This window comes from Lampris incognitus, chromosome 14 (assembly GCF_029633865.1).
Source record: "Lampris incognitus isolate fLamInc1 chromosome 14, fLamInc1.hap2, whole genome shotgun sequence".
NCBI lineage: Eukaryota > Metazoa > Chordata > Actinopteri > Lampriformes > Lampridae > Lampris > Lampris incognitus.
This window is the reverse complement of record NC_079224.1, coordinates 28,791,202-28,806,688: the sequence shown is the minus strand read 5'-3', so window position 1 is coordinate 28,806,688 and position 15,487 is coordinate 28,791,202. Positions and strand designations below refer to the sequence as shown.

At 49.3% G+C, this 15,487-nt stretch overlaps 1 protein-coding gene and 1 non-coding gene across 3 annotated transcripts in view; both read right to left on the bottom strand.

Moving 5' to 3' along the window:
- Window positions 1-12,400, bottom strand: part of cadm3 (cell adhesion molecule 3) — a 113,702-nt gene extending 101,302 nt beyond the window's left edge. For both annotated transcript variants that reach the window (XM_056293486.1, XM_056293487.1), the window contains exons 1-2: window positions 12,212-12,400; window positions 10,654-10,811 (exon numbers count right to left, since the gene is read on the bottom strand). In XM_056293486.1, the coding sequence (XP_056149461.1) occupies window positions 10,654-10,744 (91 nt within the window). In that variant the 5' untranslated portion in view covers window positions 10,745-10,811; window positions 12,212-12,400. The remainder of the gene's footprint in view (window positions 1-10,653; window positions 10,812-12,211) is intronic.
- A 1,615-nt stretch (window positions 12,401-14,015) lies between these two features.
- Window positions 14,016-14,089, bottom strand: trnar-ucu (transfer RNA arginine (anticodon UCU)). The gene has a single exon. It is a non-coding gene; the product is annotated as a tRNA-Arg (tRNA).
- Window positions 14,090-15,487: the final 1,398 nt, after the last annotated feature.

Here is a 15,487-nt window from a genome sequence, read left to right as displayed (position 1 = left end):
TGCCCTTGCCTCAGCTTGTGTGAACGGGTTATATACAGTGAGTTGCTCATGGGCTCAGGGAGTAACGAGCATGTTTAAGTCTGCGTGAGAGGAGAAGAGAGTGAGAGAGGGTATTAGGGAGCGATGGTGAAGAGGAGCAATAGCGAGCGAGCGAGCGACAGAGAGACAGAGAGAGAGAGAGAGAGAGAGAGAGAGAGAGAGAGAGAGAGAGAGAGAGAGAGAGAGAGAGAGAGAGAGAGAGAGAGAGAGAGAGAGAGGGATGAGCGAGCGAGGAAGCCAGATAGACGGAGACAGGGAGTGTTTGTCTGTGTGTGCGCAAGCGTACCAAGGGTTTTTAATAGTGTGCCTAGCAGGGTGTGCGAGAGAGAAAAGAGGGAGTGAGAGTGAATCGAAACAGTTTGCCTGTGTGTCTGTGCATTTGTGCACGCTCCGGCAAAAGTGTGTGTGTATGCATGTGTGTGTGTTTAAACGTCTACATGCGTGTCTATATGTGTACATGAAACGGGCGTGTTTAGTGTGTTAGCGTGTGTTGCAGATTCTCATGCCGGGATAAGCGGCTTAGGGAACGGAGCATATTCTTTTCTAAGTAAATCTCATCAATTTTAATTAGCTGTATATTTAGCCGGTACACCTGGATTGGGTGTAATTCCCTTTGTATATATAGCAGCTAGCAAGCAGAGCAGGTGAAATGACTCGGGGAGCGATTATATGGCCATAGCCACCATGCATTTGCATAATGTCCTGTTTTTGATTGTGCTGTGTGCCTTTGGGAGGATATCATAGGCGACTATGCACTCCCTTCATTTCCCTATCGCGCGCTCTATGTGCCGCAGTGGAGCTCGTCCTTTTAAAACGCTCACCTTTCTTCCGTTCGCCTGTTTTTCCCTCCCTCAGTACCGTCTTTCTTCTCCATCTCTCCACGGTCTGCTCACCCCATCATTAGCGAACACTCATTCGTCCCTTTCCTTACCCTCTCCCTCCTACTCCATTGCCCTCACGTGCCCTGACTGTATGGATCCCTCTTTCTCACATGCACTCCCTCAACCCCCCCCCCCCCCCTTATTCTCTCTCTCTCCCTCCTCTGTCTCTCTCCCCCTCCTTCTCTGTCTCCCTCTCCCTCCTTTCTTGGGTAATCAGCTTATACTCTGTGTCCAAGCCTCTATGTGTGCGCTCCTCCTCTCTTTGTTTCGGATTCATTCAGCAACGAGATTAGAAACGCCTATTTGGCGCCTTTGTCTTCCACCGGCGCAGGCGCCACTGAGTTGTAGCGCGCCGCGATGGCCTCAGCTTCACACAGCCGCATCCAGGGAGGCTGAGGGGAGAGCAAACAAGTCCACCTGGCCAAAGACACGTCGGGAGTCTGCCATTCAAACTGATCAAAGGCTATTTGCTGTCTCATCCGTATTGGGTCACTTAAACAAGGGCACATAAAGTCCACCTATTCTCATCACGGGAGACCACGCTGCACGCCACAGTCTTCACACACTCTCAAGGAAGACACGGGAAGATCAAGTATCTTCTTTCTACTCAACATACCACTCCCCCCCTTTTTACTTGGCCAATTACCCCGCTCTTCCGAGCCGTCCTGGCCGCTGCTCCAACCCCTCTGCCAATCCGGGGAGAGCAGCAGACTACCACATGTCCCTCCCCCCCCGCGATACATGTGGAGTCACCAGCCGCTTCTTTTCACCTGACAGTGAGGAGTTTCTCCAGACAGACATAGCGCAAAGGAGGATCACGCTATTCCCCCCCAATTCCTCCCCCCTCCCCCGAACAGGCTCCCCGACCAACCAGAGGAGGCGTTGGTGCAGCAACCAGGACAGGTTCCCACGTCCATTCCCCCCCAGACACGGCCAGTTGTCGACCAAGCCATAGGTAACACGGGGATTCGAACCAGTGATCCCCATGTTGATAGGCAACAGAATAGACCGCTACGCGGAAGCCCATACCACCATTTTTTTAAGCATGAGAGAGAGAGAGAGAGAGAGAGAGAGAGAGAGAGAGAGAGAGAGAGAGAGAGAGAGAGAGAGAGAGAGAGAGAGAGAGAGAGAGAGAGAGAGAGAGAGAGAGAGCATACAATACTGTTGTTCAATAAATGCATGGCAGTTTGTCTTTATAACATTGTGGCATGGACACAATGACAACTCACCTAGTAACATGCAAATATTTGGACATCCATCGATGTGTACGAATCACCTCTATAATGCACGTTCAGCTCTTTCAGGTAGCACGGCACAGAGTGGGACTGTAGCTGCACAAGGGGGTCAGTGAGAGTCCATAATTGTCAAGTCATTGTGATATTATTGTGTACTGAAACACTGTACCGAGACAGTCAGATGACAAGATTACAAGACAGTCATCACCATACTAAAGATTCAACAAATATTCAACAAGTATGTTGTCCTATCAAATGTTAATAATTTTGAAGATTCATTTTTGGGGGGGGGAATCCCCCCCCCTTTATCTCCCCAATTGTATCCAGCCAATTACCCCACTCTTCCGAGCCATCCCGGTCACGGCTCCACCCCCTCTGCCGATCCGTGGAGGGCTGCAGACTACCATATGTCTCCTCTGATACATGTGGAGTTGCCAGCTGCTTCTTTTCACCTGACAGTGAGGAGTTTCACCAGGGGGACATAGCGCGTGGGAGGATCACACTATTCCCCCCACCCCCCCCCCGAACAGGCGCCTCAACTGACCAGAGGATGCACTAGTGCAGCGACCAGGACACATACCCACATCCGGCTTCCCACCTGCAGACACGGCCAATTGTGTCTGTAGGGACGCTCGACCAAGCCGGCGGTAACACAGGGATTCGAACCGGCGATCCCCGTGTTGGTAGGCAATGGAATAGACCGCTACGCTACCCGGTCATCCAATTTGGAAGATTCTTACAGTGTTTTCCCTATGACAAATTCTGCTGATGCAGCACTTTCTTGCCTGCTAAAACACACTTGGAGAAATATAGTGTAGTGATAAAAACCGAGTATATTTCGGAACAGACAGCGTGCATGTACACAATTTCCTACTTATTTAAACTTGAAAATGTGAACTCTGTGAAACCCTACTGATATTCTGGATATCATAAATCTAGTCCAAAAAATGAAGAGATTGGTGTGGGAATACTTCACACACAGTGCACCCTCTGAAGCCTGGCACTGCCGTACCTTTCAGTACTGTTCCTCAATGCAACACTACCCAACTGGGATGGAAAGTGAGAAGAAGTGAGCCCTGGGCATCATATGGAGTGTGGGTAGTATAATAGAGAAATTGAGAGAAAGGAGAAGAGAGAAAACCGAAAGGAGGGGCTGGGCGCTCCACCAGAACAATGAATGGCATCCTCAGCCGAAACTCAGAGCGCGAGAGGAAGAGCTCCCTAGACAGCACACGGCCGAATTAAAACAGCTTCATGACAGCCACTATCAGCGATACCATCCGCCCACTAACACACTCACACGCCCTAGGACACACTCACAGACACAAATAAGCAGGCAGTATACCACAGCAGTGAGTGCAGTGGAGCCCCCCCCCCCCTTGAACTCAAGAGTGAAGAAGGTGGGAGTAGGGGAGTGTATGGGGGGGCACACCTCAACACTCAGTCTCAATCAATACAAACGCTGTGCTTTACAGCTGTGTACTCGTGTCTATGGGCACACGCTGCTCCGATCACCTCCCCCTCCCCTCCCCGAGCTCACAACCACAACTATGATGGGCTTCAGCAAATAGAGACACCTCTCCCTGCAAGCGCTTGCTCTGACCATCCATGCGTCAATGACGGGATCGGCGATTCTCACCCCCACAGCAATCAATTAAAACACCCGCCGGAGAACTCTGGCGGATTACAGGAGACAAAGGGGTGGGGTACAGGGGTGATCAAAGGGAAGCCGGCTGAGTGTGGAACACAATAATAAGGGCTCCTGTTGTTGTGAATGAGGTGAATTAATTTATTCCACGGCTCGAGTCGTCGTCGGTGTTTGTTGTTTGTTGTTGTGTTTGTTTAGGCTGAGGTGTCTCTGTGAAGTGACGGTGTAAAGCTGACAACCCTGCAAACGCGTGGCCCTTCATTTTCCTCTCCCCCAACCCTGGGTTTGCTCAGAGGGGCGCATCTTATAAAGGCACCTGAGAGGAAATCAAGAGCACTGCTACTTTGCAAAATCTACAGAACCCCTTCTCCCCTCTGCTCCCTAAATGACGTTTGATGTTAATGCGATGCTAGCGGATGGACTGATCTCATCTGATGTAATCTGGCATCGTCTGAGTGGGTCTGGGATGGATGAAATCTGACACAGAGTGATTAGGTCTAATGGGTTCTTAGGGCACAAACCACTTCCCATACCTTTAAGATGTGATAATGCATGCACACCACTGCATTTAATACCGCTTAATGTAGCCATCAATTTGTTAGTGACACTTTTGTCCATTTCAGCTGTTAGTCTTTGCTCCCTCTTGCTTACACATGTGGCACGTTGTGCATGAAGAGATATATGTGGAGATAGCATGGAGACACCGCACCACACATAATATGCGTCGCAAATCATCCCTTGGGTGCCTACTGCCTACTGTATGAGCTTTGTTGGGAATTTAATCAATCAGCCACAGCGCCTTAATTAATCGGCATGATGAACAGGAGAAATAATTGGGTTCCTGCCAGATGTGAATCTGTTGCCAAGTAATGCTAGCCAATCAGGATCCCATTCATTATCGCTAAACTGATCTGGACGACAAAACCCTTAAAGAATCCGATAAGAGTAAACATGGGAGACAATGGGGGTAATATGGCCTTGGATTTAAGTTTCTGATGGGAGACAGTGGCTCTGAGCTCTTAGAAGCCTAATTGGATCTTCACAGTGTTACAAACATCATCTTTCTCGATGAATAAACTCTAGGATGCAACGTGGAATGTGTCTTTTTTAGAGAGAAAGAGAGAGAAACAAGCAAACACCTTGCTAATTAATTGCCATGATCAGCAGGAGACAAACTAATTGGGCCCCTCCCCAGATGTTTCTGAGTGAGACCTACAGAAAAATAATGAGGCGAGTTGTGCATCCTATTGAAGAAGTCAGATGGTGTTAGCAGTAGCCCACATTCACAATATAGATTCGTCCCATCCCAGTCCAGGTAACCAAGAGCTGAAATTAATGAGAAGGCATTGGAGCCATGTAAATAGCCAGGGTCATGATTGAAAACTACTGGTTCAGCCCTGTGCCAAGAGATCCAAATGGAAAAATAGCTTAGGCCTATTATTAATGTCACAGTGGCTGGGCGGTAATTCCCCCTAGCTCTGTGTACCTCGGCTTGTTAATGAGTCACTGCTTATCTGTCAGCCTTGTTAACAGGCAGAGGCCTCCAATCCAAACCGCCCACCGCTATTGTACACTAGCCGTCCTGTGTATTAGCCAAATGTTCCCCCATTTTGGCACACAGGAAGTCAACAGTAAACAAGAGCGGCACACACAGGAAGTAAGGGCGACAAGCCAGGGAGGAAGAGCCGGTCCGGGAGGAGGGGGCGCATTTTGAGGATGGATAAAGTGAACAGTGGCAGAGGCAAACACAGGGCTCTCTCGCTTATAAATCTTACCACACCAGCAGCAACTGGTCTACACCAGCACTCGTCCATAAATCCTCATTCATTGGCCTCAGCTAAAAGGGGCTGGCTCTTCTGGCCATCACAGCACACTGAGGTATTAGACCAGTCTCTCAACACTGCCACAAACACTATGCCCAGGTTTTTGATGGGGCGGCTTTTGAAACACAGCCCAGGGGGCTGATGGGAGGCCATGGCACGCTGCTCCTTCCCACTGGTTGCCGAGCACTACAGAGAAACGGACCCTCCACCTTCAAGCGACGGCCCAGAGGTAACTGGGTCAGCGGTAGAAAACCAAGGCACAGCCGGCCAGTAGCGTGCCTAATCTGTGCCCTTCTGAGAGGCACTTTCCATTCGTGGTGCATGGCTGCACATCCAGCTGTGGAAATGGATATGTCAAATGGCGCGCAATTAGTGTCTCCCTCTCTATTTATGCTTTATCTCTCTCTCTCTCTCTCTCTCTCTCTCTCTCTCTCTCTCTCCCCCTCTCTCTCTCTCTCTATCTTTGGAAGCTCGGGCAGAGATGAAATGAGAAAAAAAAAAAACTCTGTCCTCTCTGTGACTTTGAGTACTCATAAGGGGGTGGGGGAGTTTCCGCCTCAGGAGTTTAAATGGTCATGACATGTTGGTCGCCGTATGATACTCATGCCCATAACTCATGTGGGCATTTGAGGTTTTTTCTTTACCCCACCCTCTCTCTCCCTCTCTCTCTGTCTCTCTGTCTCTCTCTCTCCCTCACCCTGAATGATGAAAAGAGAAAGCGCGGGACCAGGGATCAGAGCAGGCTTTTAAGTTCGACGTGGACTCAGTGCATGCTGGGTTGTTGCTGACGGACAGACTCGCTCTCTAATGGCTCATCTGCTCTCCCATTGATTTGCCGAGCTAATCGTTTTTCCTCTCTGATACATAACATTGCATTATTTATGCTAAGTAGGCCCTTCTGTTCCAGGGCTTTTTAGAATGGAGATCTCCATTATGTAGGCATTATCTGACTTCCCTCGACTACCCACCCTCTCATACATGCACGCACACACAAACCGAAACACACACACACACACACTCCACGCGACCCCTCCCTCGCTCCCTGTATGCTCCATTTTGCTTTATGCTGCTCAACTGCTGTGTCACAACAACAAGGCCGATCAGACCGATCTCAGCAGACGTGAGTGATCCTCATGTCATCCGCATGGAGCGATGCTCTGCTGCCGACTATCAGCATGCTTCTTCAACCACCCAGCTCCTTAAAACCACAAGACTCCAGCTCACGTAGCCTTCAAATGCTGATGCAGTGTTTGCACAGTCCTGGAGATTACTGTTTTTGCTTAACTTGCTGATACCTATGGGAATACCTGGTAATTGAAATGGTGTTTGCCGTAATCCCAGAGATCAATTTGAAATGAAAGATTCACCAGTTCTGTAGTGTCAGCATATTCCCCCTCCACCAAACAAAGAAACAAACAAAAAAAACGTTTTGGCCTGACTTTTAGCTATTGATGTTGCAGCATCTGTTGCTACAGATCCTCTAATACCTTGGTCTACCATGAGCTTGATCGTCACAACAACATTTTTCAGTCTTTCCACTACTTGCCGTATTCTTCTGCACTTGGCTGTAATGGGTGAAGATGCAAAATGTTACACTAAATATAATTTTTCTGGGGAAAGTCCTACCCGACTAACCAATAAAATTAGCTACTACGGGGGTGGCGGCCTATTCCATTGCCTACCGACACGGGGATCGCCGGTTCGAATCCCCGTGTTACCTCCAGCTTGGTCGGGCATCCCTACAGACACAATTGGTCGTGTCTGTGGGGTGGGAAGCTGGATGTGGGTATGTGTCCTGGTCACTGCACTAGCGCCCCCTCTGGTCGGTCGGGGAGCCTGTTCGGAGGGGGGGGGGACTGGGGGGAATAGCGTGATTGTCCCACGTGCTACGTCCCCCTTGGCCAAACTCCTCACTGTCAGGTGAAAAGAAGTGGCTGGTGACTCCACATGTATCGGAGGAGGCATGTGGTAGTCTGCAGCCCTCCCCAGATCGGCAGAGGGGGTGGAGCAGCGACCGGGACAGCTCGGAAAATAGGGTAATTGGCCAAGTACAATTGGGGAGAAAAAGGGAGAAAAATGAGCTACTGTAAAAGCATTAATGGTCTGGATATATGTGGATAAGCTGGTTGAAGCCGTTTTTGTCTTGTAAGACTTGCACTATGTGTTGCGGTATCTGGTGTGTACCACAGTGTACACTGACGAATACAGAACAAAAGCATTAGGGCATCAGCAAACAGTGCACGTCATACAGTGAACAGGAGGCTTAAATCTACAAGTCTGAATATCTGACAGTATGTCCCGTTGGTATGTCTGTGCACCAGCGTCACAGAGACAAACCGAGACTCAACGTCTAAAAGGCAATCTGATCATCACCTCGATCCACGTGATGCACGCCGACCTCGCAAACAAAACTCACAATGTCGAGTAAGACTGCTATGAATTCAAAGTGTTTAGTTGTAAACAGGTAGTGAATTGGTGGACAAAGGCCTTGAGTGCTACTCTTAAGGTTTGTATGAAGCAGATCGCCACTTTACAGTTGCCCAGTCAGCACTCCCGTTCCCCGCTTCCATCCTCCTCTCCGTTCCACAGTTTGACGTGTTTTCCTCATCTCGTAAACACTGTCAGATGTCCCGGGCTTAATTACTCTTCCCTGATTGACATGATAATGTAAAACAGCGCTTAGGTGAAACCAAAGCAAGATTTGGTCATGCATGGTCAGGCCTCCCGCCAGGCATACCTTAATCAAATCTGACGTACATTTGAACGAGAGCCAAAATCACTTTTGGCTTCAAATAATGAACTGCTGTTTGGGTCTCAATAACAAGCTGCGCCACTGGGGAAGGGGTGGGGGTATGGCACATCTCAAAGCCCCCATTGCCACATCCATAACCTCCCGACTGTGGATTGATATTTCATCATTGGCTCTCCCATGAGATAGTATCCCATCTAGAGGATAGCATTTTTTTCTCTTTTTCATCTTTCCGGAGCGTTTGGTGCCTTGACGTGGCTTCATTTGCATCTGCTTAGCAGTGACCTCATCCTTGCCTTTGGGCGAGGAGAGATTGTTTACCTGACCCTCCGTGTTGACCAGTGAGAGCTAACGCTGACAACATCTCGGCTCTCCCACCCCCGCACTTCATATACAGAAGAATAGAAATACAATTATGCATAATTCAACAGACGGCTAAAACAGCTGACGTGGGAACAGGGAACGGGGGAATGGAAGAACAGTCATTGCGATGCGTGCATGTGCATGCACGAAAGACACGTGTGCGTGTCTACAGTGTCGGAGAGTAACTAGTTACATGTAACGGCGATACGTAATTACAGTACAAAATAAACGTAACTAATCTGTTACAGTTACTGAGAAAAATATGTAATTAAGTTACAGTTACTGATCAAAATGTTGGTGATTACAAAGGGGTTACGTCCCAATGTATTCTTTTCGGTAAAAAGTTTAAATGTAGACTATACCATTCATTCTGTTGCTTTGCATCTTTTCGCTGTGCAGGACTGCCTTCTTTTGGCATACTGCCGCACAACGCGAGTCAGCAAAGTTGTTGGGACAAATCTGAGTGCAACACCATCAAGGGTTTTATGGCTTACAAGGAGCTTTCTCTACATCTAGACGGGCTCCATTCATTGGGCAGTACGCCCTCAGATTTTGACTTTTCGCCTTATTGCTCAGTTTAAAACATTTGTTAGAAAAGTCATCAAAAAGTCTTCAAATGCAATAAGTTACATTATGCTGATGAAGTAATTAAAATAGTTACATTACTTATTACATTCTAAACTAGGTAACTAGTCAACTGAAACCTATTGCATTTCAAAACCAACCTTCCAACACTATATACATACACAAACACACACACACACACACACACACACACACACATATATATATATATATATATATATATATATATATATATATATATCAATGATGAATGTATATCTGGAACCTGTATAGGTGTCCCTGCTACAACAGGTCATGGTTCTGCTGCAAACGCAGTTTAATTAAATCCTAACCATAATGATGACAACTGGATTCTACCATCATCGATCAGGCTTCTCATGGATTCATGGCCGATCATCACAAGCGGTTTCGCCACTGGCATAGTTTGCCCTCTAAAGGTTGTATTGCTGACATCCAGTCACTTGAGCGTTATGTAATTGGAAAACCACATTGGACAGTGGATCCCTGTACACTAGGTACTCACAGCAGGGATGATATCATTACAAAGTGCCTTTCTCATCAAATCCTCCCTCAGCATCCGCTTTCGACCACGCCTAGCCTATCAGAGCTAGAGCTCAGCTACTGTACAAGCCATGCACGAACATGAGTGCCTCTGTGTGTGTGTGTGTGTGTGTGTGTGTGTTTGCGTGTGCGTGTATATGGACTACACGTGTTGTAGTATTGTCATTTGACGGGTGATATGACAAATAGCGTTAAGCTTTATGTATCACGACCCTCTACCATGTAGTGTTGGTGTGTGTGCTTACGTGGGGGAGAGACCCAGAGAGAGAGAGAGAGAGTGCAGAGACAGAGAGAGAGAAAAACTGAGCAGGTAAACAGAACAAAAGCAAAGTGTGGGAACAACCATTGTGTTTCCGTGTGTTTGCGCACACAAGAGATTGAACAGGCATGAGAGACACAGAGACAGCCGACGGCACACACCAAGTAAATCCCCGCATTCGGAGCTGGTAGCTTGCGTTGGCTGTCCCGCGTCCACGTGGGAGTCACACACATTCCTCAAAAACAACAGCAGAAATTCCACTGGGGGTCAAGAGGGGAACATGGATTTGGGGTGGGGGGCTGTCCCATGTCCTTATTAACGGCTCTCTAGTTCCCTTGTCATAACATGGGAAACAACGAACGAGGCCCAAGTCAACAGATAAGGGGCACCGAGCAAGAGAGCGAGGGATGGTGGGGAGTGGCAATAGACAAAAAGAGGGTCAGAAAGGTCAGGGGGCCCCGGAAGTAAGAGATAAAGAGGACAGACAGAGAGAGAGAGAGAGACGCTTACCAGAGCTGACGTTAGTGTGTACCGCAGCTGCGAGTAGTGCTGTCAATACACTGACACTCCATAACCTGGAGGGGAATGACAGGAATGCCATGGTTGGGCACACAGTTCCGTCTGTCTTGCCGATTCCTCAGGAGGCCAGAGCAGCTCTGGAGTGTCACCTGTGGGGGCAGAGGAGAGATAAAGAAAACAAGCGGGGGGCCACTGGCGATTAATTGCTTGCTCTGACTCTGGTTGGTTGCTGCTGAATAAACGGCTGGCCCACCCGCTACTCACGAGCTGCTCCACGGGTTTCCATTGATCTGCTTGTGTGATACCGCGCTGGTGCGTGTGTGTGTGTGTGTGTGACGCAGTGATCGAGCCAAGCGGCGGAAGGAACAGTAGGGGCCATCATTATTACAGCGAATTTATTCAATCCACTTTAACAACCTGGACGCGTGTGGGACGAGGGAAATTGTGTTTGCAACGGCCCATAACCAACAACTCATGTAAAATCCCCCCGTTGGCTGAGCGTGGGGTGGGAGGGGGAGGGGGGAGGAAAGAACGAAAGAAAACGCAGCAGCGGGCGAGGTGCACCTGTCGCCCGCAGAGGATACATGGTGCGCCTTCCACAGGACCGCAGCCTGTGTGAGCTGCACTTTTATCTTTTCAGAAGCCGCCGGGGCTGCGCGCTCCCTCGCACCACGCGCACGCTTAAAAATAGCACTTCGCACAAAGCGGAGCGTGGCTCTCATCCGCGAGACGCAAGCCTCGTCGACGCCGTCGACAGTGAGCCACGGCTGTGGGAGAGGTTGCTCGAGGGACGGGCGGGCAGATAGGGCGGGGACTCGTGGGGTGGGGAGGGGCATTGTGGGGCTGTGTTTATTGTTGTGGCAGCTATTCCGCCTAAGTGATGGCGAGAAATAAAAACAAAACTAGACTTACGTCACGGGAATGATAACCAACCAAACCCCCCTCCTCCTCCTCCCCCCCGGGGGGGCCGGCCATCGCCTCAGAGAAGTTAGTGCGGTCGGCTATTATGTAGCGCCCAGGATTGCGATCGGCGGATTTCTGCGTCTCTGCGACGGCGCAGAAAAAAAGCGGCGTCAATCTTCCTGTAGTTGCACCCTCACCGACACCTCCGACAACACTTGGAGGGGGCACTTACAACTCGCTGGCGCTTGGAGACTTCCCAGCGCCTGAGAGATGCCCCTGCCGCACACGGCGCGCAGTTTACAGGCTATTGTGACGGACGGAGAAGGAACGGGGAAGGGGAGGGCGGGTATTAGGGGGCAGAAAGACGTAGCCGGCCGGTAACAGAAAAATGCACAGTGGTGTAAATTATTAAAAAAAAACCGCGACTGGGGCCACAGTCCCGCACTATTCGTGGGTTGCCATAGCGGATTACACGCGCAGCACCTGCCGGAGGGCGCAGTAACATTCCGAGACAGGGGAAGAAGCGTCGGCACTGAGAGGTGTCTGCTATAGTCCACCCTATGTACAGTATATAGTCCGCCCCGGAGGGCAGCTCACACAGTATCAACACACAGTGGCAAGGAAAGGGATATGGCAATGCACACACCGTTATAATCTGCCTCCGAAGTCGTTTTGTGCCCCGCTGGAAATCGTTCGGCGTCGCCCTCGAATAAGATCCCCTCTTTGATGCGCAGCTGTCGCGTGTCCTGAGGTTTCTCCCTCAATCTGCTTTCATCGACTTTTTGTTATGGTCCCGGCTTCCCTTGTTTTTTTTTTTGTTGTTTTTTTTTTTGCTTTGCCCCCTCTCCGTCTCTCTTTCTCTGCACGGCTACCGTTCACTGCAGCAAAACAGTCCGTCTGAAAGACGAGAGGGAGGGACAAGGGGACAAGGGAGGGAGGGGAGGCGTAGCGCGCGGGGAGGAGGAGGAGGGAGAGGATGATGGGGGGGTGGGGGGGTTAATACGATTTGGCCCCTACCACTGGGATAACAGGGCCAGAGCGGAGGCCTGCTGCTCCGGGAGCGGCATGAGGGAGATGCCACGATTAAAGAGTGAGAAGTTCACTCGGTGATTGTCACGGTTCTGGGAATCTCGGTAGTCCGTGGTGACTCTTATCGGGGACATTACGGACTATTTCTCCAATCTCACCGATAGTCTTGTTTCCTGCAGGCAGAACAGTTTGCAGTCTGGTATCCACATTAATCGGTGCTTGGCTGTATTAAAGTGCCGGGCCAGTTGTGCGCTGTGTCGTTGGTGTTTGGCAACCCTCATGTTTAGGCGGGCGAGGCGAGGCGTGGCCTGCCGCACCACGCGCAGCATCCGGTAATGGATGTTCGGTAAATTGGGATCTGAAGGGGCGGGGGTGGGGGGGACTTGCTAAAGGATTAAGGATTAGTTTTGGCGGATTAGGGTTGTGTGTGTGGGGAGGCATGGGGTTAAACATGGATGGCGGCATTGGCACGAATCACTGATGGCGGCAACTGAAAATAGGGAGGCGGGTAAAGAATAATAATGAAAAAAAAAACAAAATCAATGGGGCAGCTACCGGGCGGGCGGGCGAGAGGGTCTTAAACAACTACTCCATTCTGGTAATCGTCTCTCTCTCTCTCTCTCTCTCTCTCTCTCTCTCTCTCTCTCTCTCTCTCTGTGTGTCTCTCTGTCTGTCCCCCGCCCCCCCCCCCCAAAAAAACACAAGAGGAACTAGAAAAACAGCATCTGGCATCATTAAATACTTGGTGGGAGAATAGAACACACGTGTATGTGGGAGCAGCTATAGCTGGAGGGGGTCCTGTGCTGGTTCACTTAACAGCTCCGAGTGCTGATCACGTCCGCCGGTCAGTCCTGACAGCGCGTGCGTGAGCGCCGGCCGGCTCTCGCGGGCGCGCCAGCGTCGTCAGACGCGGCTAACGTGCATGTTGCCTTCGGTGCATGTTGCTTGATGTTAAGGCTGAGCAGGGCAGGCTGCATAGACTGCCTTAACACCATCATCAACTGCGGACGCTGCTCCGCTAGGGCTTTTTTTTTGCACATTTAAAATCTGCAAATTAAAGCACTGACCTTTGTAAAGATTCGTGCCTGCCTTTATCTAAAGTAATGGTCAGATACTAGGAAATGGGCAAATTTCAGTTTATAAATGAACTGTGGCCCAATATTGAAAGTTTAAACACCACAGAAAAAAATGGGTTCTCCTCAAATCAGTAATAATAAGGATGGAAAGATTGGCCGAAGATATTAGGCTGCATCATTTTAATCTTTCTACCCTTCCATCAATCCGTTTATCCGGACGGTTCTACAGCTAGAGAGACAAAGACATCTTCTAGGTAAATCTGTGAAGAAAAAGCGTTGCCGATGCTCTTTCCTACCGGGACATTAAATGTGATCTCGCCCAAAAAGCCGCGTACCCACGGCAACCATCTCTGCCGGGACTCGAACCCGGAGCCTCTGGATTAGAAGTCCAGCGCGCTATTCCATTGCGCCACAGAGACTCTGACACAGGAATTCAACGAAAAACTGGTTTATATTGCCCCTCCCTACCCTGTGTAGCATCGCCTGCATCTCGCAGCATCAGGACCACTGCTTTAACAAAAAACGAGCCACCCGGTAGGGGGTGCTGTAAGCGCGTAATCATCAGTCTTAACTCTGTATCAAAATGGCGAGACGCCGCTCATTAGCTCACGCCGCTTACCTCATATTAATTTAGCCCTTAATGACAACAACGGTACCAGTGATGATAGCGATAGGAAAACTGAATACGAATAGTTTAAACGGCAGTGCTCCAAAGTTTAGATGGGAAGCGTTCCACTAGCTACTAGACTTGTACGATCCACATCAAATTTCATCTAAGGTTAATACTGAAGGGAAATGCAAAACCAATCTCAAAACCTGCTGAGCTTTAGCCCCTCCACCCACCCATTAAAACAGTAAATTACTGCAGACACAGTGAACAACAATCCTCGATGGAAATTAACCCATCCTCAAGTAATAGGTCAATCAGCGTATGGGCGGCTGAAACAAAATTTCTAGAATACCCAATTTAAAATTCAAATTGACAAGCATTCCCTCCATGAGCCTCCAGCTGTGAGCACAGACTCATCACTGAATAGGCCAATTTAGGCTATATGATTTACCACTTTCTTTTGTTGATTCTAACAAACACGTTAAGATCCTCCCTCCCCCTCCCCCCCGTGAGACACAATGTCTGTATGGTGCCTCCTCCATGACACACACTGAGCGTTAGTGTTTCCTCATCTGTGCTCGTTACTTCACATAAAATGGTGTTGGGTGAGCTGACGTTACGTGTCAGACCGCTTCCACTCGCACTGCAGAGCAAGAGGGGCCCAGGTGCAGCGTGGAGGCTCCTGTGCTGCTCGGTGGGAGGTGAGGCCTGAGGCAAGCCGGCAGTGAGGATCCGACACTCCTGCACAGCTTCCTCTGCTGTGCTGTCTCTCCGCGTTTCATCCCCTCTCTTCCTCGGTGTTAAAAATTGATCTGCACAGCTGTGGACTCGCAAAGGGGAAATATGAACGGCAAGTCGTAGTCTATCAACAGTCCATCCACTTTGTCCTACACGTGGAGATAATAGCGCATGCCGGCTGGGCCGCTGCTCTGGAGGTGGGGGGCCAACTATTTAATCAATGAATTTGATGTCATGGCACAGTTCCAACTATTCAAATAGAGATGTCCCACATTTGTCCCTAATTTCGGACATGCATGTTGATCATGAGTCGTAGCATGAAAAAAAAAATGAAAAAAAGAAGCAAGATTGCATTTGCTTGCACTTTGAACGGTACCAGTAAGTCATTTTTAATTATCCATAATATTTTCAAACTCTTTTTCATTTCAAGAACACAGTTTTACCTTTGTACAAAAAAAAAACACCACCA